At 33.4% G+C, this 23,028-nt stretch overlaps 3 protein-coding genes across 4 annotated transcripts; 2 read left to right on the forward strand and 1 right to left on the reverse strand.

The window, feature by feature from the left end:
• Positions 1 to 857: 857 nt before the first annotated feature.
• On the reverse strand, positions 858 to 4,291 carry LOC130803100 (probable leucine-rich repeat receptor-like protein kinase IMK3). The gene is made up of 2 exons (XM_057667278.1): positions 2,273 to 4,291; positions 858 to 1,760 (listed from the first exon to the last, which is right to left on the reverse strand). Exons 1-2 carry the CDS (start codon positions 4,002 to 4,004, stop codon positions 1,156 to 1,158), a joined length of 2,337 nt encoding a protein of 778 aa, XP_057523261.1. The 5' UTR covers positions 4,005 to 4,291; the 3' UTR covers positions 858 to 1,155.
• A 4,315-nt stretch (positions 4,292 to 8,606) lies between these two features.
• On the forward strand, positions 8,607 to 14,171 carry LOC130803107 (presenilin-like protein At1g08700). 2 transcript variants are annotated; one of them, XR_009039850.1, is made up of 4 exons: positions 8,607 to 8,905; positions 9,004 to 9,078; positions 11,392 to 13,127; positions 14,039 to 14,171. XR_009039850.1 is itself a non-coding variant. In XM_057667288.1 (3 exons), exon 3 carries the CDS (start codon positions 11,633 to 11,635, stop codon positions 12,914 to 12,916), a length of 1,284 nt encoding a protein of 427 aa, XP_057523271.1. In that variant the 5' UTR covers positions 8,607 to 8,905; positions 9,004 to 9,078; positions 11,392 to 11,632; the 3' UTR covers positions 12,917 to 13,289. The 2 variants fall into 2 exon arrangements, 1 of the variants encoding a protein (XP_057523271.1); XM_057667288.1 differs by lacking the exon at positions 14,039 to 14,171 and having other exon boundaries at positions 11,392 to 13,289.
• A 5,923-nt stretch (positions 14,172 to 20,094) lies between these two features.
• On the forward strand, positions 20,095 to 22,825 carry LOC130802461 (uncharacterized). The gene is made up of 2 exons (XM_057666477.1): positions 20,095 to 20,960; positions 21,709 to 22,825. Exons 1-2 carry the CDS (start codon positions 20,095 to 20,097, stop codon positions 22,352 to 22,354), a joined length of 1,512 nt encoding a protein of 503 aa, XP_057522460.1. The 3' UTR covers positions 22,355 to 22,825.
• Positions 22,826 to 23,028: the final 203 nt, after the last annotated feature.

Consider the following 23,028-nt stretch of genomic DNA (forward strand, 5'->3'; position numbering starts at 1 on the left):
TCTTTGGCATTTACTTTCAAGTTTGTTGTTTGATACTACTTTTCGTCTAAAACTTAAATGAATGTTTATGATTTGTCCCACCGTATATTTTCACAATATCAATTTCTATAATTTTTGATTTTGTACGACCAATTTGAAGCGTCAAGAATTAAATCATTTTCGTACCTACAACAAAATCACATCAAATTTAATTCTATATAAAAATTACATCAAATTAAAAGACTCCCTCATTGAAAAGTTGTATCAAACAACAAACCAATGTGGTGAGATTTATGTAAATATTTTCATTAGTTTGTTGTAGGTACGAAAATGATTTAATTCTTTTAATTTGTTATTTGATACAACTTTTCAATGAGGGAGTCTTTTGATTTGATGTAATTTTTATATAGAATTAAATTTAATGTGATTTTATTGTAGGTACGAAAATGATTCAATTCTTGACGCTTCAAATTGGTCATACAAAATCAAAAATTATAGAAATTGATATTGTGAAAATATGCGGTGGGACAAATCATAAACATTCATTTAATTTTTTTTTTCTTATACATAAAGAACTAGACGAAAAACAATGTTGGTTGATGAATATTGAATACTCTCTATACCTCTCATTTTGAACCTAATGCAAAATGAGTTAAATTTAGTGGAAAAATGAGACAAAAAAATAAGTAGAAGATATAAGTGAGTGGTTAAGATGAAGAAGGAATATAAGCTTGTCTATAAGGAGTGTGAAACCATTTTTTTTTTTTTTTTGAAAAAGAAAATGATACAAAATTAATAAAACAAATTAAAATGAATAGTAGTACAAAATAATAGAAATAAAGGGATTACGAGTTATTATGCAACGCAACTAATAAATATGTAATTGCTAATTCCTTGTATCAAAATCCTTGGCTTACTCTTGTTGAAAGCAAAAACAAAATAAAGTACTAAACCAAAAAGAATGAGAAATGTAAAGTCTAAAAGAATGGACTTTGCTTGAACAAAAACAAAATTCTCTTGTTCCTAGTGTGTAAGGGAACAAGAAAATAACAAATCACAATCAAAATTATTCAAAAACACCTAATACAAATTAAAAACTCTATTTACAAATCATAATTAGCTCTAGATTATCAAGATAATTAACCCAAAACACCAAATATCCTAAAAGAAACTTTCTCATTCACTAGCAGATGGATCTTCAGAAGTTGGAGCCGAATCGGCTGCTGCTCTGATCTCCTCTAACTGCTGCAACACTTGCTGAATCTCGGGCCTTGAAGCAGGCGACGGATCAACACAATGCAAGCCCAACTTCAATGTGTTGAGCAACTCATCGCCAATCGTCGATGCATCCTTCATCAACTCCATGTCAAAAACCTCATTAGTCCACTCTTCTTTCACAACCGAAGCCACCCACTGCGGTAAATCTACACCGTTCATTGCTTCTCCCGGTGATTTCCCGGTCAATAGTTCCAAGATAATCACTCCTAAACTGTACACATCGGTTTTCATATTCGCCTTCTTGAGCTTCGACAGCTCTGGGGCTCGATACCCTAGTGCGCCTGCTGCAGCTATCACATTTCCTGCTGCAGATCCTGTCATTAGTCTTGACAGACCATAATCTGAGACCTTGGCATTGTCGTTTGCATCAATGAGGACATTGCTTGATGTTAGATTGCCATGGATTATATTCTCATTGTTGTGAAGGTGGAAAAGCCCTCTTGCTATTCCTTGTATTACTCTCATTCTAGTCGGCCAATCTACACGCGTGTCTGGTGCTCGGGCTGCAATCGAGTCATTTTCAAGTCAATACTCAGTAATTGGTACTAGAGGTGTTTGACGGGCCGGGGCGGGCGTGCCAAAATTTAAATGATCGGGATGGGTCATGTCAAATTTAAAAGGGGGCGGATCAAAGCCCGTTTAAACCCAACCCACTTTGACCCATTTTCTAAAAGTTCATATAATAATTTTTATTCTTCTTTATGGCCTGTTGGGTCGACTATCTATCTATATATATAATAATATCATACAAAAATATTATATAAAAAAAAGCAGTAAATTTTTTTCGCTACCAATTCCTATAATTACGATCCAACCCGATTCGGCCCGACCCAATCCTTTACACCAAGGCCCATTAATAACCCGACCCTTTATTGACTGACCTGCTAATGACCCGTTAAAATATGACCCGACCTTGACCCTTGGGTCGACCCGCCCCGACCCGCCCCGCTAGACACCTCTACTCGGTTACCCAAGTTTAGGAATTGAATCAAAGATTAGCTAAGAATCTACTTACCATGTAAGAAAGTGGCAAGGCTTCCTTTAGGAATGTAATCAAAGACAAGAAGCTTTTCTCCTTTAGGCCCGATGTAATAAGCCCTCAATGCCAAAAGATTTGGGTGTCTGATCTTTCCAAGCACATTAACTTCAGCTTCAAATTCCTTTTCTCCCCTAGTGATCTTTTCTCTAAGTCTCTTAACCGCTACTTGACTTCCATCCTCTAATATAGCCTTATAAACTGTTCCATATGTGCTTTTCCCTATAATCTCAGCAGTTGCACACAAAAGATCATCTGCTGTAAACACCATTGGCCCATCAAAGTGCACCAATTTCCCACCATTTTCACCTGCTTCGACTTCCGGAGCGCCTCCTGATGGGCCTCCCTTCTCGGCTTGTGGGGCCCGCCCTGCAGCCCGCTCTCCTTTCGACTCAGCCCTTTTCCTGATCAAGCAGAAGAGTAATATGCAACAAAGTATGAGCATGACCAAAAGAAGAATTCCAGCAGCAATCAGAATTATGTCTTTGATACCCATTTTTCGACCTTTTTTCGCTTGTTCTGGTAATTCGGAAGGCGATGGGGCTTGTGTGGGGCATAGAGATGAAAGACTAAAACCACATAATTGGAGATTCCCAATGAAAGAGCTTGAATTGAACTTTTGGGTTAGCTTAACAGGAACTGAACCAGAAAGATTGTTATATGAGACATTCAAGAAATTAAGGCTTGATAAATCAGAAATTCTATCTGGGATTTCTCCATTGAAGTCATTAAGGGATAAATCAAGTCGTTCGAGGGTCGAAATATTACCAATTGATAGAGGAATTTGCCCATCAATATGATTCTTCCTAAGGTTAAGCATAGACAAATTGTTAAGATTACCTATATTTTCAGGCAAAAGTCCTACAAGATTGTTGTTTTCTAGGTTCAATGTGTTTAAAGAGGACAAATTTGAGATACCATTTGGGATACTACCCCGAATGAAATTATATGACAAATCCAATGTCTTAAGACTAGAAAGTTTTCCCAAATTCATGGGTAAAGACCCAGATAGGTTATTGTGTTGAAGTGCAAGCAGAGTGAGTCTACTCGATCGAGTTAACTCATTCGGTATCGATCCTTGCAAGGAATTATAGCTCAAATTAACCCAATAAAGCTTGGTAGAATTAGCTATACTAGGTGGGATAGGTCCATTGAGAAAATTATGGCTTAGATCAAGGGTTTGAAGCAAATGACATTGGCCTAATGAAGGTGGAATCAAGCCCGAAAACCGATTATTGAAGAGTTGAACACCTCTAAGATTAGGAATTAGACCTAAAGAAGATGGGATTGAACCTCCTATGAGATTATCATGAAGACTAAGTTTCCTAAGTGCTTGAAATTGGCTAATTTTTTCACTAATCCTACCCCCTAAACTTTTCCAAGGAAGCTGAATTACAATAACTTGACCTTGTGCACACTTAATTCCTACCCACCCACCAGAACAAGCACCAAATCCACTACCATTCCAACTTTTTAAGTACCCTTTTGGATCAATTAACTCATTTTTAAATGCTTGTAAACCTTGATAATCAGCTTGAGTTATAACTACACCATCCCACCCTTCTTGACTCGATACATTTTGACAAAAGAACATCAACAATTGAACTAAAAATAGAAACTTTTTGTACTTAAACCCAAAATTAGCAAATGGGTTTTTTTCATTTGAGTGATTTTTCCATTTTCCCTTCTTTTTTTGAGCTTTTTGTGACATTTTATCAAATGGGTTTAACCCTAATTTTGAATTTTTTTGTGGGTTTATGGGTTTGAATGTGAAAATTTGAAAAACATGACTAGAAATTGAAGGATAAAACAGGACAAAGATGAGGGTTTTGTAGTTTTAAGGGGTATGATTTGCTATGGTGGCAGTGCACGTGATGAAAGAGAGAAAAATCTGAGATAAACTTACATGTTTGTAAATGGTCAGAGGCGCTTCTTAACGGCTAGTTTTCTCTTTCTCTCACTAAACATAACATTAAACTAACTTTATCTTTCTTGTTGTAAATCGAATAAACTAAAAAAATTTTGAGAATTGGGCTAAATAAAGCTCTTTAAATAAACTCTAACGGCTACTTTTCTGGGTAACTAAACTAGGTGATCTCTGACCCAAATAATTATAGAAACTGCCATTGTTGTTTGCATGAATTTTCATTAGGTAAAAGGGGGACTCTTGGGGCCTGGGGGATTATACGAGGTTGAATCTTAACAGTATTTTTTTTTTATATATATTATTTTTTTTATTGGATAACGATATTTACAGTAAAAATCAAAAAATTCTATTTATTATCAACAATTTTAAGTTTTTAAGAGAATATAGTACAAAAATTGGGAACAATTAATAGTTTTTGTAGTTATTTAAAACAACTCGTTTTGTATAAGACCCTTTAACCATAAGACGGATTCATATAATAGCTCATTGTTTCAATTGATTACTTTAAGATCATAAGTAATTGTTTTAAGGTTATAAGTATTCACTCTAAGAGTATTAAAAGTAATCATATTAAAATTATAAGTGATCACTTTAATGTTATAAGTAATTATTTTAAGACAAAAAAATATATATTGGACCAGCCCAATAGAGATGGTCTCACCGTAAAATCGTCTCATTTAAAAATTAACGTATTTAGATTTCCCTAAGGGCTGTATATATCATTCTCCTTTTTTATATACTCTCTTCGTGTCACTTATTTTGCATTAATTGTCATTTTAGTCTGTCATACTTATTTTCATCATTTGTATTTTGGATAATGACCACCACTTTCTTTTAATTTCATCTCTACATTTTATCTCTCTTTTAATTTTATTCACACGATTTATTTTCTCTTTTTATTTATTACCATTATTTATATTATCTACGTAGACATAGGGAGCAGTTGTTTTCAATTGTTACTCTCCCTTATCCCTGTGAATTTGACAGAATTTTTATGAGATCGTATCATCATGAGACGGGCCTAATAATTATTTTATTTTTCTAATTGATCACTTTAAAATTATAAGTGATTATTTTTACAAATTAAAAGTACAAGAATCAATTAAATAGAAATGATCTCACCATGAGACTGTCTCATTTAAAAATTTGTTTTTTTATTTTTATTTATTTCTTTAAATTTGCTATATTTTTATTTTTGATATAGTTCTTATTTATATGTGTTCTTTCATTTTTGATTCTACCAACGCATTAATAAATTCCTAATTTTTTTTTGATACTTGTGCAATAAAAGGGTCTTGCAGTATCAATTAATTAAAGGAGTAATAATAATTCAAATGCATGAAATCTTATTAATTACAAAAAATAATCTTAGTTGACTCACATAAATAAATATATATGTTTTTGGTAAGCTAAATTACAGTATTTATTAATATTTATTAAGTGTGTAATTTACCCATTGAGCTGATGAAGCAATATCCAAAGAATTATAACCAACTTTTCCTCTTGTTTGAAGATTTGGTTTGAAATTATAGAATTCTAGATGTTTAAGATCTGGGGATGGTGACATTTAAGGTAATTTATTACTCCTAAGTCCTCTAAAGGATGCTTGCAACTAAAATACTCTCTCTTATTCATCTAAAATATAAAGTCTGATTTACTTTTGGAAAACTATTCATCTATTACTTTTAAATTGCATTTTATTATTAATTTATAAGTTAAAACATAGTCATGTGGGATCTTATTTGATTCGTTTTTATGTAAAGATTGTTAATATCAACTTTTTATAATTTTTAATTATACATAACTCGATATATTAAGGATCAAATAAGTGCATTGGATCGAGTGCATTGGATCGAGTGCATAAAGTAAATGAGACATTTTAGATGAATAGGAGGAAGTATAATGTTAGTACAATTTTTTAATGTCATTAATGACAATTGATACGTTATTCCAATCAAAATATGACAAAATTGTTAAGAATATTTGTCAGAACAGTATTAGAAATTTTATTATAACATTCCTAGCCTTAAGCTATCTCATTTAAAAATTTTTGTCAGAACAAATTAAGTGGGATAAAAACTCGAGCAAAGAGAAAAAGAGTATGATGGTCATATATTTTTTTTTTGTCAAACGATTTTCTATAAAACACTAAACCAGACAATTTACAAGCGGGGTAAAAAAAAACCCAAATATCCAAGGATCTCCCTACAAGTTGCATCAGTGTGAAATAAGAGTCACCTTCTATAAAGGGTTTTTCATCCTCACTCTTCATGTGCACGGGTGGCACTGGGATATCTCAAAGAAACACCACAGACGGCGAAACAACATAAAGAATTACTACCTATGAAAGTGTCAAGCAAAAAGAGAGGCACAAGACATAGGTAAAAACAAAACACTGAAGAACCAAGCCTCTAGAATATGATAGCACAGATGTAGTAAGTTCTCAGTACTTCATGGCATCCAGATGTGTTGCAAATGCGTAGCAGAGCGGACATGAGAGAACAACACTCCTTAGAGAACACAACACAACAAATTAGAATACAGCAAATTTCACATATACTATGCCAACACAAACTGACCATAGCAACAGTAGTGAACAGACTCTAGGCATCATTAGCAGCAGTGAGCAGTCTCTGGTGTAGCATCTACACAACAGATCCAGTAGTAGGCAGCAGCTAGCAAAGCCCTCTGATAGCAGCTACACTAGACTTAGGACTTGTGGCACCTAACTGGCAGCAGCTGGGGGAGACTGATCAAGCATGCAAGACGTGGATGAGCCCTGCAAGTTAGAACCAGGATATACACCAAAGAAACAGAATATATTACAATGATCTCAATCACAGTGAAGTGGAGCAATTGAGAGATAGTGAATTGAATCTAACTTTGGATTCGACTTTTATGGACTCTACCACCTTCCAAACGGTCGGAACTTTCTTGTGCCATATAGCTTCATTTCGTGCACTCCAGATAACATAGATGAGGTTACAGAATAAATTAGTCGAATATTTGTCCCCTGCAATTAACATATGTCTCGAAAATGACATATTCCAATCTTATGTACCAATTAGTTGAATTTCTTTGACGGGGTGATTTTGTGAATAAATTAGATGGATTCTCACAAGATTAAATTCTTTGGACGTTTATCTTTCTATCCTTCTGCAGATCATATGTGAAGAATAATTTTGGTGACAAGTGTTTTGTCCAATCTTCCTTAATGTATTCTTCACTAACTTGTACTATGCAAGCTATATTATCTTCATGGATTGTAGGTGGCGCCCTTGTTGTAACATTTAGCCCACATACTTCTTAGAGTTGGTCGATCATGAATCTAAACCATACACATTCTTAATTAGTTTCATACAAAGCTATAAGTTTTGCATGATTTGAGGATGTAGTTCTTAAAGTTTGTTTTGTTCATTTCCTAGATATTGCAATAACTGCATATTTAAATACATATTCATTTTGTGACTTGGCCTTTTGTGGGTCAAACAAATATCTAGTATCAGCATATCCAACATGTATAACATCATTCCTTAACTTGTAGAATAACCTAAGATCTGTAGTCCCTCATACTATCGAAAAAGATGTATTATCCCATTCTAATGTTTTCTTGTCGGTGCATTACTATACTTAGCTAACAAGTTTACAAAAAATGTGATATTAGGTCTTGTATTATTTGTTGAGTATATTAAAGCATCAATGACACTCAAATATGACATTTTAGGGCCTAAAATTTCTTCATTTTCTTCTCGTGTACGGATTGAATTTTCTTTTATGTTCAGTCATCGAACTACAATCGGAGAAATTAGTGGATGAGCCTTGCCCAAGTTAAAATGTTATAAAGTTTTGACAGTATATTGCTTTGGTAGAAAAATATTGTACTTCTCAAATGTTTAATTCGTAGTCTAAGGCAAATTTAGTAGATATATTATTTTACTCAAATTCTTGTATGAGACAATCTTACTGTGAGACATGCCTCATACTTAGTCAAATACAATAATATAAATTTTAGCTTATAAGCTTCTTATTTTGAGGTCGTCTAATGGTGAGACAGTCTCATACAAGACGAGTTGATTATTTTATTGGATAATAAATTTGATAGAGGAGAAATGGGTACAATAAACATAAAAAAGTATTAAAAGAAAGTTAGTGGAAAAAATATAGGGAACAAAATTAATAAAAAATATTTTTATAAAATTAATGAAAAACATATAAAAACCACAAAAAATATAAAAATATAAAAATAAAATTAATAAAAAATATGTATATAAATAAATATTATTAAAATATTAAAATGAGAATAGAAAAAACACAAATGAGAATTTGTTTAGGAATCGGCTTCTAGGACAAATGGAGCAAATAACTTTGCTTGAACCATATGCTACGATATGAATACGTGTATATGAATTAGGACCCAATCACCCAATTCATATTGATGGTGTCAACATCAACCCAAACTTAAATTGTCCATCTTCTATTTGATTCACTCTCAATTCAACTCAAAACCCAATGAAATAACCAAATTTACAATTTTAAATCTCACTAATGGAGGTGTTATGAAGAAAAACCCTAATTCAATTCTAATAGCAATTTTGTAATTGGAAAAAATTCCATTTGCATGAGCAACTCTTGGTAGACTTACCTAACCCACTACCACTATGCTGGGCTATATCAAATAGCATATGGTATCGCTATTCGCTACCCCTGACGATCATATTTAGATCCTATTTTAGTTGCTTCTATTGTTTGGATCCATTTGATAGTAACTTTGTTTAAAATGCAGGTTTTATTTCAAATTGGTGAAGAATTCTTTGATTAACATCATTTCGATGTGGTTTTTGCAACGAGTATCGTTAAGGTACGATATTTAACCTCGGAGAATCTTTGTTAATGAACTTTTTTTTTTTTTTTTTTTATGATTATTGATGGGTTTTTGGCTTTAGTTTGCGTTTGTTGGAAAGAAGTTACAATTAGGGTTCATTGATGAATGATGATGCATTTTGATAAATTTGAAATATGCATTTGGTTAAATGAATATTAGGAAATGAAATTTGCCATTTTAGGGTTTTAGTTTTAAGGATTTCTTCAATTGGCCAGATTATTATCATTGCTTAAAGGGCAAAGTAGGGCATTTTCTGAGCTGAAAACTAGAGAATCTATGGAATGTTTTCATAGCAATCTTTATTCAGAAAGAAGTTTTTCCTTGTTCTTGGTGAAGGTTGGTGTTAGTTTCTTGCTCTGAAGAATTGTGAGACTAATCATTTATAGGCAAATAGAAGTATCTAAGAGTTTGTTTGGATAGTAGGAAATGGAGGGAATTGAAGGAGAAGGAAATGGAGAGATGAAAATTTCTTCATTTGGATAACACATGGACTGTGGAGAATCTCAAGAGTCGGTCTTGTATGAATTTAATGTACACTAAATCAGTGTGCACCAATCTTAAACTGTAGTATGAGTTAGGAAGGACGAGTTAGTGGAGTGGGGAATGAAGAGTGTGTGTTAGGCAAGAGGCCATTGAGAAGAGGTGCATGATAAAAATATTATGCACGTCTATATTAGACTTATTCGGAAATCAAAGGGATAGATTTCTAAAATTTGTAAGAAATGAAATTTTCCAACAACGTATAAGATAAGGAATACTTACCGCTTCCTTTCCTTCTCCTCCACTTCTTTTTCTTTCCGCAAATGTTATGTAAAGTGTAAACAAACTACTTAAGAGTTGGTAATTATTTATATGCCAGTTTTGTTAAGGGTAAAAGGTGGTAATGTGAGTGAGTTTTAGCATTAATTGTGATGAAATTTGATAAGTCATTTCCATGGTAATGAAGCTCTTGTCCTCAAACATGTTTTTAAAGTTATTATTTCTATTACCACCTAATAGTACCTTCTTGAGTTGTAAGAGATGAAAATGAATTTTGTGAAGAAAAAAAGGTTAAATAGGACAAGTATGATCATGAACCTTGTCAAGTGATTTTCCAAGCTAAATTACATCATGTTTTATTACTATTCCAATCATTTAATACCTACAACTAAACGTGCTGATAAGACTATAGAAGTGGAAGTATGTTAACTCGTTGAGTGTTGGAATAATCGATTTCCCCATGTTTGTTTGGTGTTAGTGTTTACAACTCTTCAATACATTCAAGCTTCATGGAAAAATTGGAAGTTCCATTGGGTTGAGCATCGTGGATTTGTTGGGAATCTTTTGAAAAAAGAAGAGTGCATTTATTATGTTGATCACCTTTGATTTAGATTTCTTTATTTGAGTGTAATATACGGAGTTCAAAGTTAAACTAGCATGACTCATGGAAGCACCTCTGTATTGCCTCTTATTGTCTTGAGGTTCGATCCATCATGATCTTTTCATGCATCTTTCCTGAAATAAATTGCTTGTGTTTTTACCTAATTTCATGTTAACATTGCTCTTGGTTCTATGACTTTTATTCGATATCGTATATCGAGCTAATCCACTGTTGTTAGCTCTTGACTATCAAACAACTAGTTTGAAAAAGGATAGTTAAGGGCGCATGAACCCCCCCCCCCCCCCCCCACACACACGAGAAAAAACTCCCTCTGCATCTTAATCTTAATACTAGAAATATGGACTTATTAATTTGTGAGACAATTATGGGTCCATAGTGCAACCAAAAAGATATGGAGAAAGTATTTTGTAACTTTTTTGGATGTTGGGTTCAGGGATTCATCTTGAATCTTAATTCTTGATTTCTGAACTGCCAATTTTGGAGGAAATTTGACTACTACATGAGGTCAACATTAAAATTTTTATTTGCCAATCTTTGGACAAGATGCACATCGCACCATCATGTTTTCAGCTTAGAAGCAATTTTCGGCATTAGGATTTTTGAGAAAGACAAAAATTTCCAACTAAATATTGAAAAATTAGGCAATGATTTTTCCTTATTTGATTTGCTAGTAACGTGACATGGTTTAGAGGATTTCATTTTGGCTTTATTGTCTGTATCTCATTGCTACTTGTCAACAATCCTCACGTTACATGTTAGAACTAAGCAAGTTAAATCTATAATCATCATTGATATTGTATTTTAGTAAACTTTTGCCATTAAAGGAGCATATTCTCAAGGTTAGGAAGATCCATCTTTAATATAGAATTGTGTCTCATACTAATTATTTGAGTTGTCATTCTGTGCAGATCCATGATTGATTCCATTGGGAATTTGGACATCTACTAAGACTTCTTCTGTGTTGTTGCAACTGTGTTCACGGGACATTACCTCAAGTTAAGTATATATATTTTATAAATACCAAAGATGATGCTAATGCCTAGTGGGTCTATACAACACTTATCCCCGTCTCCACTAAAAGCTCCTCCATTAGTGTGTTCTTGACCTTTGAGTCTCCCTCGCTTCTCACCAAACAAATAACCATCAGCCATGGAGGGTAGCATACTTGATTTCCTCGGCACAGAACTAATTGGGGTAATGTCCCCAGTCTCGATCTGTATGCTTTTAGTAGTTTTGTTAGTCTCCACTCTTTCTCCTCCTTCGTCTCTTCCTGCCCCCCCTTCTCAAACCCCTATCGTCACTGCGGCTAATCTTGTCTACTCGGAAAACCCATCTGATTCCTCGGTTCAAAAACTTGAAGGCGCTCTTTTAAATGCCGCTGTTTTTATCCTCCTCATTGCTGCAGTCACGTTTGTCCTTGTCCTCCTCTACTACTATAACTTCACCAATTTCCTCAAACACTATATGCGTTTTTCTGCTTTCCTTATCCTCACCACGATGGGAGGTGCTATTTTTCTCTCTATTGTCCGCCATTTTTCTCTCCCCCTTGATGCCCCAACTTGTTTCTTCCTTCTCCTTAACTTCTCCGCCCTTGGGGTTGTCTCGGTATTTGGAAGAGGGGTTCCTATTATTATTACCCAATCATATACTGTTATTTTGGGGATTATTACTGCTGCTTGGTTCACCCAATTGCCTGAATGGACTACCTGGGTGTTGCTTGTTGCTTTGGCGATTTATGATTTGGTGGCGGTTTTAGCTCCTGGTGGCCCATTGAAGATTCTTGTGGAGTTGGCTCAGTCGAGAGACGATGAACTCCCAGCGTTGGTTTACGAAGCAAGGCCTACTGTTCCTGAATCTAACAGTGGAGGAGGACGACATGGAGCTTTGGGGCTTTTAGTTGGTGGGGTTTCAGATAATTCATTGGTGGAGCTTCAAAATATGTCGAGAAACATTGAACGTTTTTTCGATGATGACGAGGAATTTAACGCTGAAGATGGAAGACAACCAATGAACGGCGATGGGGTGAGCGATCTAGCGGAAGCAACACCATTGATAGTAGCAAGTTCAAGTGAGACCTGCGAGGTGGATGAAGAGAGTGCACCCCTCGTAGAAATGCTTGCTAGAGAGACGGGAAATGGGGGTGACGGTAACGATGAAACCGCATCTCAGGGTATCAAACTTGGACTTGGGGATTTTGTATTTTACAGTGTGCTCGTGGGTAGAGCTGCCATGTACGATCTAATGACAGTATACGCCTGTTACCTTGCTATCATATCGGGGCTTGCTTGCACTCTCATTTTGTTGGCTGTGTGTCGTCGTGCTCTACCTGCCTTGCCTATTTCCATCGCATTAGGGGTTACGTTTTACTTTTTAACTCGATTGTTAATGGAACCGTATGTTGTTCAGACATCGACTAATTTGTTGATGTTCTGACTGCTCCTAATCTCACTCCCCCGGATACAGCTAGGATGATCGGAGATAGTATTATATCGTTCAGACGTGCTTTACTCTTCGATATACCATATCGGCAGCACAACATTCTCGTCAGAGTTTTCTTTTTGGGAAGATAATCGGATTTAATGAACTTTCTGGATTCCCGGACGTGTTAATAGAGAACTGTAAAGAAATACATTCATCTAATCAGGTAACTTTTACTACAATGAGAAGTTTATAGCTTGGTGTAGAAAAGCTTGTCAATTGAGATCATCTGTGTCATCTATATCTATGTTCTATTGCTTTTGAATATGCAATTATTAATCTCATATGAAAATTTAATCTGATAATGAAATTCGATAAAAGTTTTATATAGACATGATCTACACCATTTAATGTTCACCAATCTTATAATAGCAAATATTTCTACAATAATAACAAATTACACAAATTTTTAAGTGAGACGGTCTCATAGTGAGACCTCTATATTGGGTTGGGCCATAAAGAAGTAGCGTGTTGAAGTGATCATTTTACAATTTAAAATTGATCAATTACTAATATAAGACGAGCTGAAAAAATTAATGTGAAGAGGATGAGCATCTTAGCGTTCCAATTTCCATCAAATAACTTGTTCAAGAGATGTGCTTCAAATCATTGAGAGGAGATTTTAAGAGTCGATATGCAACCTTATGTCTATTACTGATAGTAAAATGATTGTTTTTATGTTGGATAGATGTTGGGTAAGCGTAGACTTTTCAAGTAAAGCTTTATTTTAAGGATTTCAAATTTAGATATCTAATTGTTATAAGGCAAAATGTTAAAAAACTACCTAACATAAACCCCATTTTGCAAATAACTACCTTAAATAAAAATTTTTGCAAAAAACTACCTTACATAATCCATTTTTTTGCAAAAGACTACCTTGTAACGGAATTGGGCGTTTGACCGGCATATTTAACCGTTGACCATCACGTGCCTTGCACGTGGTCCCTTTATTATTGATCAAATGCTTGATAGTAGGAACAGCAGCACGAATACGAGTATCATCCGTAATATTCTGTGAGTCATCAAGAGGTACATTCAAATCAGCTCTAACAAAAACCTTTTTCCCCTTAAAATCAGAAGAAGTTAGGTCTCCAACACTCTTCTTAGCCATAGAAGCAACACCTCGAATAGGTTCAGAAGAAACAGAACTGAATGCGTGAATCTTGGAAAGAACATGGTGTGAGAAAGACGCATCAGAAGCTGATCCAGAAAACCCTAATCGACGGAAAGGGGGCCGGAGAGTGGAAGCGAAATGGATGAAGGAAGGTGATGAAGAAGAAGAAGTTGAAGGAGAAGACGAAGAATTGAGGAGAGTGAAGTAAGATGATGGAGGTACTGAGGAAGCCATTGCAATGGGGATTTGAGAATAATGGAGGAATAATTGAATGGACAAATGGGGATTTGTGGAAGATATAGTTATGAGTGAGGAATAAAGGGACCACGTGCAAGGTACGTGATGGTCAACGGTTAAATGTGCCGGTCAAACGCCCAATTCCGTTACAAGGTAGTCTTTTGCAAAAAAATGGATTATGTAAGGTAGTTTTTTGCAAAAATTTTTATTTAAGGTAGTTATTTGCAAAATGGGGTTTATGTTAGGTAGTTTTTTAACATTTTGCCTTGTTATAAATTGGTTTCGTTTTGTATTTAATATTTATGTGTGCAAAATATATTGGTTGTGATTTTTCTTATATAAATACTTTTATTTTCTCATTTAATAAATAAGGTGAATTTCAAATGAACAACATAAATTGCTGTAAGAGAGATGGTCTCTTTAAGAGACTATCTGGACATTATTTTCAAAAAAAAGGAAAAATCCGTATATTGGTTAATTAGCTCAAATAATACAAATTATTAGCATATGAACTCTTTGTTCTAAGATTATTTGGATCATTTCACCAAGAAATAATTTTTTAACATTAGTAACTGTTTTTTGTCATCCATACAATTTATATGTTATTTTATTCTTCAACAACAATAATACAAAGGATCGGAACAAAAGAGTATCCTTGAAGGTGAAAAAAACATGATTTTCTTGATCACTCAAAGTGAAAATACTCGTACTTGAAGATTGAGTCCAATTCCAAGGGCTAAAACGACGACGTTTTAAAACCTTTACAAAAGGTCATTACTCTATAAAATCAGCGTACCGCAACACCAGAAAAATGGAGGGTTTTGGAAGCACACAGGTGTGATAAATCATTAGCGGCTTGCAGCAGCGAATCGAGTGAACGATAAATGTAGATTGAAATCTTAGCGCATAAATTCTTTGGTTTCCAATCTGAATTCTTAATTTGTTTCGTTGCTCGCCATCTCTGCTCAATTCAACTATCATGCATAAATTTATCCATCGATCTATCTATCTTTCTCTCTCTCTCTCTCTCTCTGAAGATCCACCTCGTGTCGTTTCCCCCTCACGGACCTGATGATGATTTTGCATTTGTGCTTCTGAAGGTTCTGTTTTAAATCAAATAATGTTAAATCTGGTTGTTCTGGGTTGGGGATTTTGAATTATGAGTTTATTTTTTTAATAAATTTTATCATTGTTTTTGGATCTGAGGTGAAGTTACTTGTACAATTTTGTTTTAATCAAATTCTGGATGATTGATTTTTAGCGGATATATTAAGTGAATAATTTTTAGCAATAGCATTTGCTGTAATTTGATGAAAATACTCGTATATGCCTTTGTTTTGGGTAATGTTGGATTGTTTGATGTTCAATTGAAGATCGACCTGAATTCTTCATTTACATTTGAGAATCGTCTCGCTTCAGGCAGGATCCGGAAAGGTGGTAAAGAAGGCAAACTAAAATTTTAATTATGAAAAAATCGCGATCGAAAGGAGGACCTCAATTCGCATAAAGAATTGATTATTATTCATGCTACGTAATTTAATATATAATTTTTATTATTTATATCTTAAATTATATTTAATTAAAAATTATAAAATTTTGACGATTCAAAGATATAACTTGACTTTGTTTTTACTTATACATTAGCCGTGATATACAAAATAAACTTGAAAGATGAACAGTTACAATAAGTCTAATATAACAAGTATTTCAGAACTAATAAATACTCCATTGTGCTTCCACCATACAAAAGCATTCACATATTTAGATTATATAATGCACTTGCACATCAATGAGAGTATAATATTTGAAGCTATGATACTCATTTTAGTAGGTGGAATTGGACTGTGAGGTGTCGTCTTACTTGGCTCAAAGCCAGCTCTAGGATTTTGATGAATTGCTCATCCATTTAGAGACCTAATGGATTCTGAGTTTAAAAAATAAATGGATTGTGTCTATGATCTTTAAATCCGCACTTAATTTAGATCTTTTCTATGGACTCCTTTAAAACCCATACACAGTAGACTTGCTTATCACACCTTAAAATCAATTTTAAATTCGTTATAAATCTACTTTTGTATTTTTTTTGGACTCTTAGACTTATATACAATTTAAAGACTTATTTTAGTACTAATAAAATCTATAAATGTAAAAAAATTAAGTATGAACAACTAAACTAAAATTCATTTAGAACCTTAGACCTAAACCCATCAGACTCGACGAGTATGAATTTGGGTCTAAAATTTTCAGAGCCTAAGGTCTCACGTTCGAGTATAAGTCCACCAAAAATCAATAGGTCTAGCTTCGGGTCGGGTCCTGACTAGACTCAATCTAATGGCCAAACCTAGTCTTAAATTTAATATTCAAGTGAATTATCGCGGAAGTTCCTACATTGTATTTAATCATATTTTCTGGAGCTTTTTTGTCGTTGTTGTATTATAGACATGTAAACATTTTAAAGCACAATAAAGATATCAAAACATCTGAAATATCTTAGACATAAAAAGGCTAATAAGATTATCACAATAAAATGAATGATCACATAACAAAAGATTAATAGTGTTGGGGATCAGAAGTCCCATATACTTGAAAAATACCCCGAGTTAATAGGTCAAGGGTCAAAAGTACAAGTCAATATTGACCCTTAAAGTCAATATTATAATGGTCAAAGTCATATGCACATTCTAATCAGACATCACACAGCGATTTTCCACTTTTACCTTAAGCGAAGACACTTCTAGGGATCACCGCCCATTACCTCAGGTAACCGCTACCCACCATGTCACTTCCATGATCACACTCTCCATAAGGTAGCACTACAGAAATACTAACCAACAGTTACAATTCCTATGCTGAGACTCTTATAAATAGATCATCCTTCTACGAAAATATGGTGACACAATTCTACTCTCTTACTCATATTTACACTTATCATTCACATTTACCTTTCCGGGTCAGACTTAAGCATCAGAGGGTTTTCCGAGACATTAGCCCCCGAATTAGTCTTTCTTTGTGGTTGCAGGTACACCACACGCGACGGTCAAATCATCTCACTTCCTTAATTCAAAGTTACTTCTCTCTTAGAGTTCTCTTTACAAATTTGACAGCTTCTTAGCAGAAACAAATAGATAATAGATCTTTTTGTCTTTGATCGATATGTATCTATATCCATTGAATATAATTTCAATCTAATTACATGCATCTAAAAAGATCAAAGATATTTATATATCAAAGACAAAAACATCTAAAATACAATAAACAATTAAAGATAGAGTATTTATTAGTTAGCCTTTCATCAAATAACATTATGGAGCTAGCTAATAAACCTAAAAAAGTCTAAAAGGCTGACAGATTATCACAATACAAATTTTAGTTTTATAATTTACTACATAAGGAATAGGTATTTACTAAGTCTAGCAAACATGAACACGTTTAGAACTTTTCTTGTATTATACATTTCCATTTATGTACATGTGACAACAATTTCCAGATAATTCCAAGCTGGTATAATAGCATACACCATCTCTCTCACAATGCAACATCCAACAATTAGGTGATGCTTTTTTTTGTCTGATCTGATTGATTCTAATTTGATTTGTTAAGATTTGATCTGATCTGATTTGGTTTGATTTGAATTTTTTTGATTTGGTCTAGTCTCATTCAATATTATCACCATTTATTCAATATTCCGCTTCAAAACAGGGTTCAGGTGAGGAAATATAGTGAAATCTATACTCGTACCTTTTTCAAAGAGAAGGTCGGAGGAATTTAATCAATTTTACCCTCAAATAGTGAAAGCCCTCCACAGAGAGAAATATGAGTAATAGTATTTCCTTAAGAGCAAAACAACCTGCAAATAACAATATTAGTCAAAACTTGGATTGTAACAATAGAATAAATATGTTGAATAAATAGATAGACTAATAAGCATGTAAAAAGCAACTAGGGTAAGAATAAGATTGTCAGCGTGGATAAGATTTTAAGCCAGACAAAATGAGAAAAGATGTGAATAAAAATTAAAGAAAATAATAGCAATATCATTAGCCAATTTAAAGATATTCGAAAGTAATTAATAAAGGTTGAACAAAATAAAAATATTGACACATTTCTAAAATAAAAAATAAAATAAAAATATTGACAAACTCATAGGATCTGATGAAGTATTAATTAATCATCTAAATTAGAATTTATAACTTTGACGCATTAAATCTTCAGTTATTAATACCTGATTCTATCAAACTAAAAGTGTGAGATTTCAGCATTACAATCTCAGAAGTAACTCAGAATATTTGCTTCATGTTGGAATAACTTAAGCTATCAAAATTCTCCATAATTAGGTTTATTTATTTTTAAAAATCATTTTAGAAGGCATCTTATTCTTGTATTATCCAACCCCTAATAATCACTTTCTTGTACTAATCAATCACAAGCTTCTAAAAAAAATCAACGGTTTGAAAAAAAAAAAGTGTGCTTTCTAGCACAAAGTTGGAAATTTTCATTTACTTTTTTCATCTGTTTGAATTTGTACTATAAATTAAATATATAAAAGTTATTTAAATTACATGATGCAAACTTAAAAAGATAAAAGCAGTAACAAATAATTACAATTGTAATTAATATTCTTAATACTTAAATTTTCCCAACTTTGAAATTAATTTTAAATAAACGTTATGGCATTTTTTGACTCTATAATTATGAAGAATTAACTATCTTTAAAATAAAATGTTTCAAACATTTCATCACTTAAATTAGATTAAGTGACTTTCATCTAGAAGAATATAGAACCAAATATACTCAGTCTTATCCTTATAAAAATAAAAAGGTATTTTAAATTGACTCTAATTAGTAAATATTATTTACAACTTTATATAAAAAAAGATGATTAATTGAGTCATTTTATTACATCAAATTTTGACTCCGTAGAGAATGAACAATTATCTCTATAATACATATTATTTATATAACAAATTTACTATGTCTTTCGTAGTCATATAAAACAAGGGTAAGTTGGTGCATTGTTTACTTATGATTACCTAAACTTCGTTCCATTTTCCATTTGTTATGGGGATAAAGATACATATATATTTCATTTGTTTAAGATTATTATTGACTATACTAAATATAACTCGTTATATTATAGTTACGTTTCATATATGTGAAGTGGCAAATGATATTTGCCATCAAATGATTAGAATCAACCAAAAACAATCTATTTGTTGCATTAATGATATTAGGGTAATCAAACAATTTTTAGTATACAAAGGTAATAAAAGATTAAGAAAATGGGTATTTTGAATATATTTCCAAAGTTCTAACAGCTCGTTTGGTTAGTGGTATTAAATGGCGGTAATGGAAATGATTTATAATGTAAAATTTCATTAAAAGTTCTATATCATTCCCATGGTAATGAAACTTTGATCACAAAAAAGTTTTTTTGTTTACAAATTTCTATTACCACCTAACACCACATCTTCCAAAGGTAATGTGTTGGAATGAATTTTATGAAAAAAATGAGGTGATTGAAGTTGGATAAGCATGACCATCAAGGTAACCAAGAGATTTTTCAACCAAAATTACATTTGTTTATCATTCTCATTACCATCGTTTATTACCATCTACCAAATGGGCCGTAAAATGAATTGCTTTTGACTTATCCACCTTATGGAAAGCTTAGCTACAAAGTTAAATCTCTTCCCCCAATCATCAACTCAAGCCTATATATACACACAAAACCTCAACCTTGAATTCAAGCCAAAGCTAAGAAAAAAAAAAAAAAAAAAAAAACATGGCTTCAACTTCTTGCAAAAACAATGACATATGGTCATGGATCCAAAATCTTCCACCATCAACTCAATGGAACAAAGATTCCATGTCAATATGTATATACTCATCAAACACATCCTTAGCAACTCTTAACCTAAACATAACAAAAAACATAACAAAACACCCATCAACCCAATCAATTTCCTTAGCTCTTTTTGCTAACTTTAACATCCCAATTTCACTTTGGATCTCAAAACCATTTCATGTATCAAAAACATCCCCAAACATCCTAAGTGATGAAAACACAACAAGCATTCTCATATCAAGTTTTATCCAAGATGTTCTAGAGTATGGATCAACAAAACAAACATGCCCTATAAACATACAAGACATAAGTCCTCAATCTAACTTACAACACATCTTCAATGTTTCATTCCTTACACTTGCTTTCATAGTTTGCATATACGAAGCGCCTTTCGATCTTCGATTTGATTGCCTTAGATCTATAAAAGACGAGTTATCAACTTCTCAAGCTCGCGAATCTTTTAAGCTACTCATAAGGCTTTTAGGATCAAGCAATGAGGAGCAATGGATGAGATGCCTAAATCTTGGTGTCACAAATTGGAAAATGGCACTAAAGGCAGCTAATTGTGTACTTAAAGGACCTTGTCCATTGTTTTCTCATGGGTTTTCAACTCTTGGGTTATGGAAAGTTCAACTATATTGTCCTATTATAACTATGGAAATTGAGAACACAAATGGTTTAGTTGATGAGCGTTTAGAATTTTCTTTAAACTATCACCAACTTGAGGGTGTCATACAACTCAATTATAAAGTTATTGTAAGAGATGAATGGATTGAAGTGATGGTAAACATTGATAATATAAGGTATGCATACACATAAATATTATGCCTCCATAATAAATACACTAACATAATAATATCAAAGTTGTAATCTAAACATATGGAGTCCGAACACACAGAGAACTTACAAACATGTCAATTGGTTATAACTCAATTATTTTGACTTTTTATACGAAAATGATTCAAGCTGAAAAACTTAGGTTAAATCAGATTGTTTTGAATTTTGACTTGTTTACCTATTGTCATTTTTTTGGTCAAGACATGTTATATTTTTGGTCATTTTTCACATTTTGAGTTTATATTTATTTACTAGAAAACCCTCGAGACTAGTAAATTGATACTTTCTTGAAAAGGTTTTATAAAGACAAAAAAAAATTAGTTTTCCTGTTTTTCTAAAGATTAAGTGATAAGAAATGGAATGATTTGAATTGATTCGGATTTTCACATGTCCAATAAACAGATAATTTATGACTCTTACTAAAGCAAAACATCATCTTTTTTTAAATCTGTTATCAGAGTGCATTGTAAAGGAATCAATTCAACCAAAAACTTAAGCTGATGATACTATGATATATGTATATATACTTTAACACGCCCTTCACACGAGAGCCCTTCAGGTTAGATAATGTGTGGATGCAACACAAACCCTCCTCGCTCATAAGTCATACCTAGCGCTAAATATTTTACTGTAAATAAGGGGTGATTGAGATTCAAACTTGTATTCTCTTATCACGCTGGTTTTTAATACCATGTTTCTTACCTTATCTTTCAGGCTAGATGTGATTCGACTAATAAATGAAAAACTCCTACACAATCGAGGAGCAGGGACATCAGAAAAACACTTCCCATCAAGAATCTCCCTCAAACTAAGCCCATGTCCATCACCACAAATCAAGATCCTTAGCATATCAGTAAACAAATCTTCCGAGAATCCCACAAAGGAAATCGGTCTAGAGAAGACAATCGAAGGTTCGTTCGAGCCATTACACAAAGTCGGACTCAATATATCAGCAGGCGAATCGACAACAACCGCCTTCACACCCTGGAAATTCGAGGAAACTGTGAAGGGTGACAGTGGTGGTTTGAACTGGTTTTTGTATGACAGTAAAGATGGGTCTGAAGTGTTTTCATCTAAGCCTTCTATATTGACATTGTTTAAGCCTAAGGCTTGGTTTAGGCATCGATATTCGAGTGCGTACCGAGCATTTACTAGACAGGGTGGGGTGATATTTGCTGGTGATCAGTATGGGCAGACTGTGTGTTGGAAGGTGGATAGGTCTGTTCTTGGGAAGACATCAATGGAATGGGAGATTGCTGGGTGTATTGGGTTGACATATTGGCCTAATAGGTATAGGACATTTTATAATGAGACTAGGAGGGCTGAGTTTAGAGAAATTTTGCACCTTGATCTTGTGTAGAATTGTGGGTAAAGTCAGAATCAGAGTCATCAACTTTGTATCCCGCACAAATTAAGGTTCGGGGGAGGAGGTTAATAAACAGATCATATTTGTGCTCCCTCCAAGGAAACGTCAAGGATAAATGCACGCACTCAACTTATCTTAAAATGATAGGTTCCTCCAAGAGAATTATAGATGATCTGTGTAGCACGTGCAAAGCACTAATGGTAGGCTTCTTGTTTAATTTTTCTCAAGGATAGCACGTGCTAACCTAGGTCATAATATAGATCCGCCTATGGACGTAGATGAAGGTTGACAAGCTCGTGAGGAGGTTGAGTTACTAACCCTAGAGATGAAGCGGAGTTGAAAGTTCTTCTATGCATGCCTACTATTGATTAGTCTTTGTTGTATGATATGATGGACACAATGTATAGGAGCTTTACCTAATAAAAGAGAAGATTGCTTTAATTAGTCCACCATAGTCCATAGTATTTAAACCAACCAAATGTAAAATTCTTTATTTATCTTCTTTTCTCCTTTTGATAAGTTAATCATGTAAACAATCATACCTCTTAACTATTTTTCTTGTCTCTTGCTAAAATTCAAAAGGAAAAAATGATTTGTGGACAATGTGAGCATTTTAAGAATCATAGATAATTTTTGTGAGTTACTCTACAATAAAAACGCTTATACTA

This window comes from Amaranthus tricolor, chromosome 16 (genome assembly GCF_026212465.1).
Source record: "Amaranthus tricolor cultivar Red isolate AtriRed21 chromosome 16, ASM2621246v1, whole genome shotgun sequence".
NCBI classification, from domain to species: Eukaryota; Viridiplantae; Streptophyta; class Magnoliopsida; order Caryophyllales; family Amaranthaceae; genus Amaranthus; species Amaranthus tricolor.

Coding starts and splice junctions, on each gene's coding strand:
- LOC130803100 (XM_057667278.1), bottom strand. CDS start 4,004: ATGTCACAAAAAGCTCAAAAAAAGAAGGGAAAATGGAAAAATCACTCA. Junction 1,761..2,272: donor CCTTGCCACTTTCTTACATG/GTAAGTAGATTC, acceptor ACTCGATTGCAG/CCCGAGCACCAGACACGCGT.
- LOC130803107 (XM_057667288.1), top strand. CDS start 11,633: ATGGAGGGTAGCATACTTGATTTCCTCGGCACAGAACTAATTGGGGTA.
- LOC130802461 (XM_057666477.1), top strand. CDS start 20,095: ATGGCTTCAACTTCTTGCAAAAACAATGACATATGGTCATGGATCCAA. Junction 20,961..21,708: donor GTAAACATTGATAATATAAG/GTATGCATACAC, acceptor CTTATCTTTCAG/GCTAGATGTGATTCGACTAA.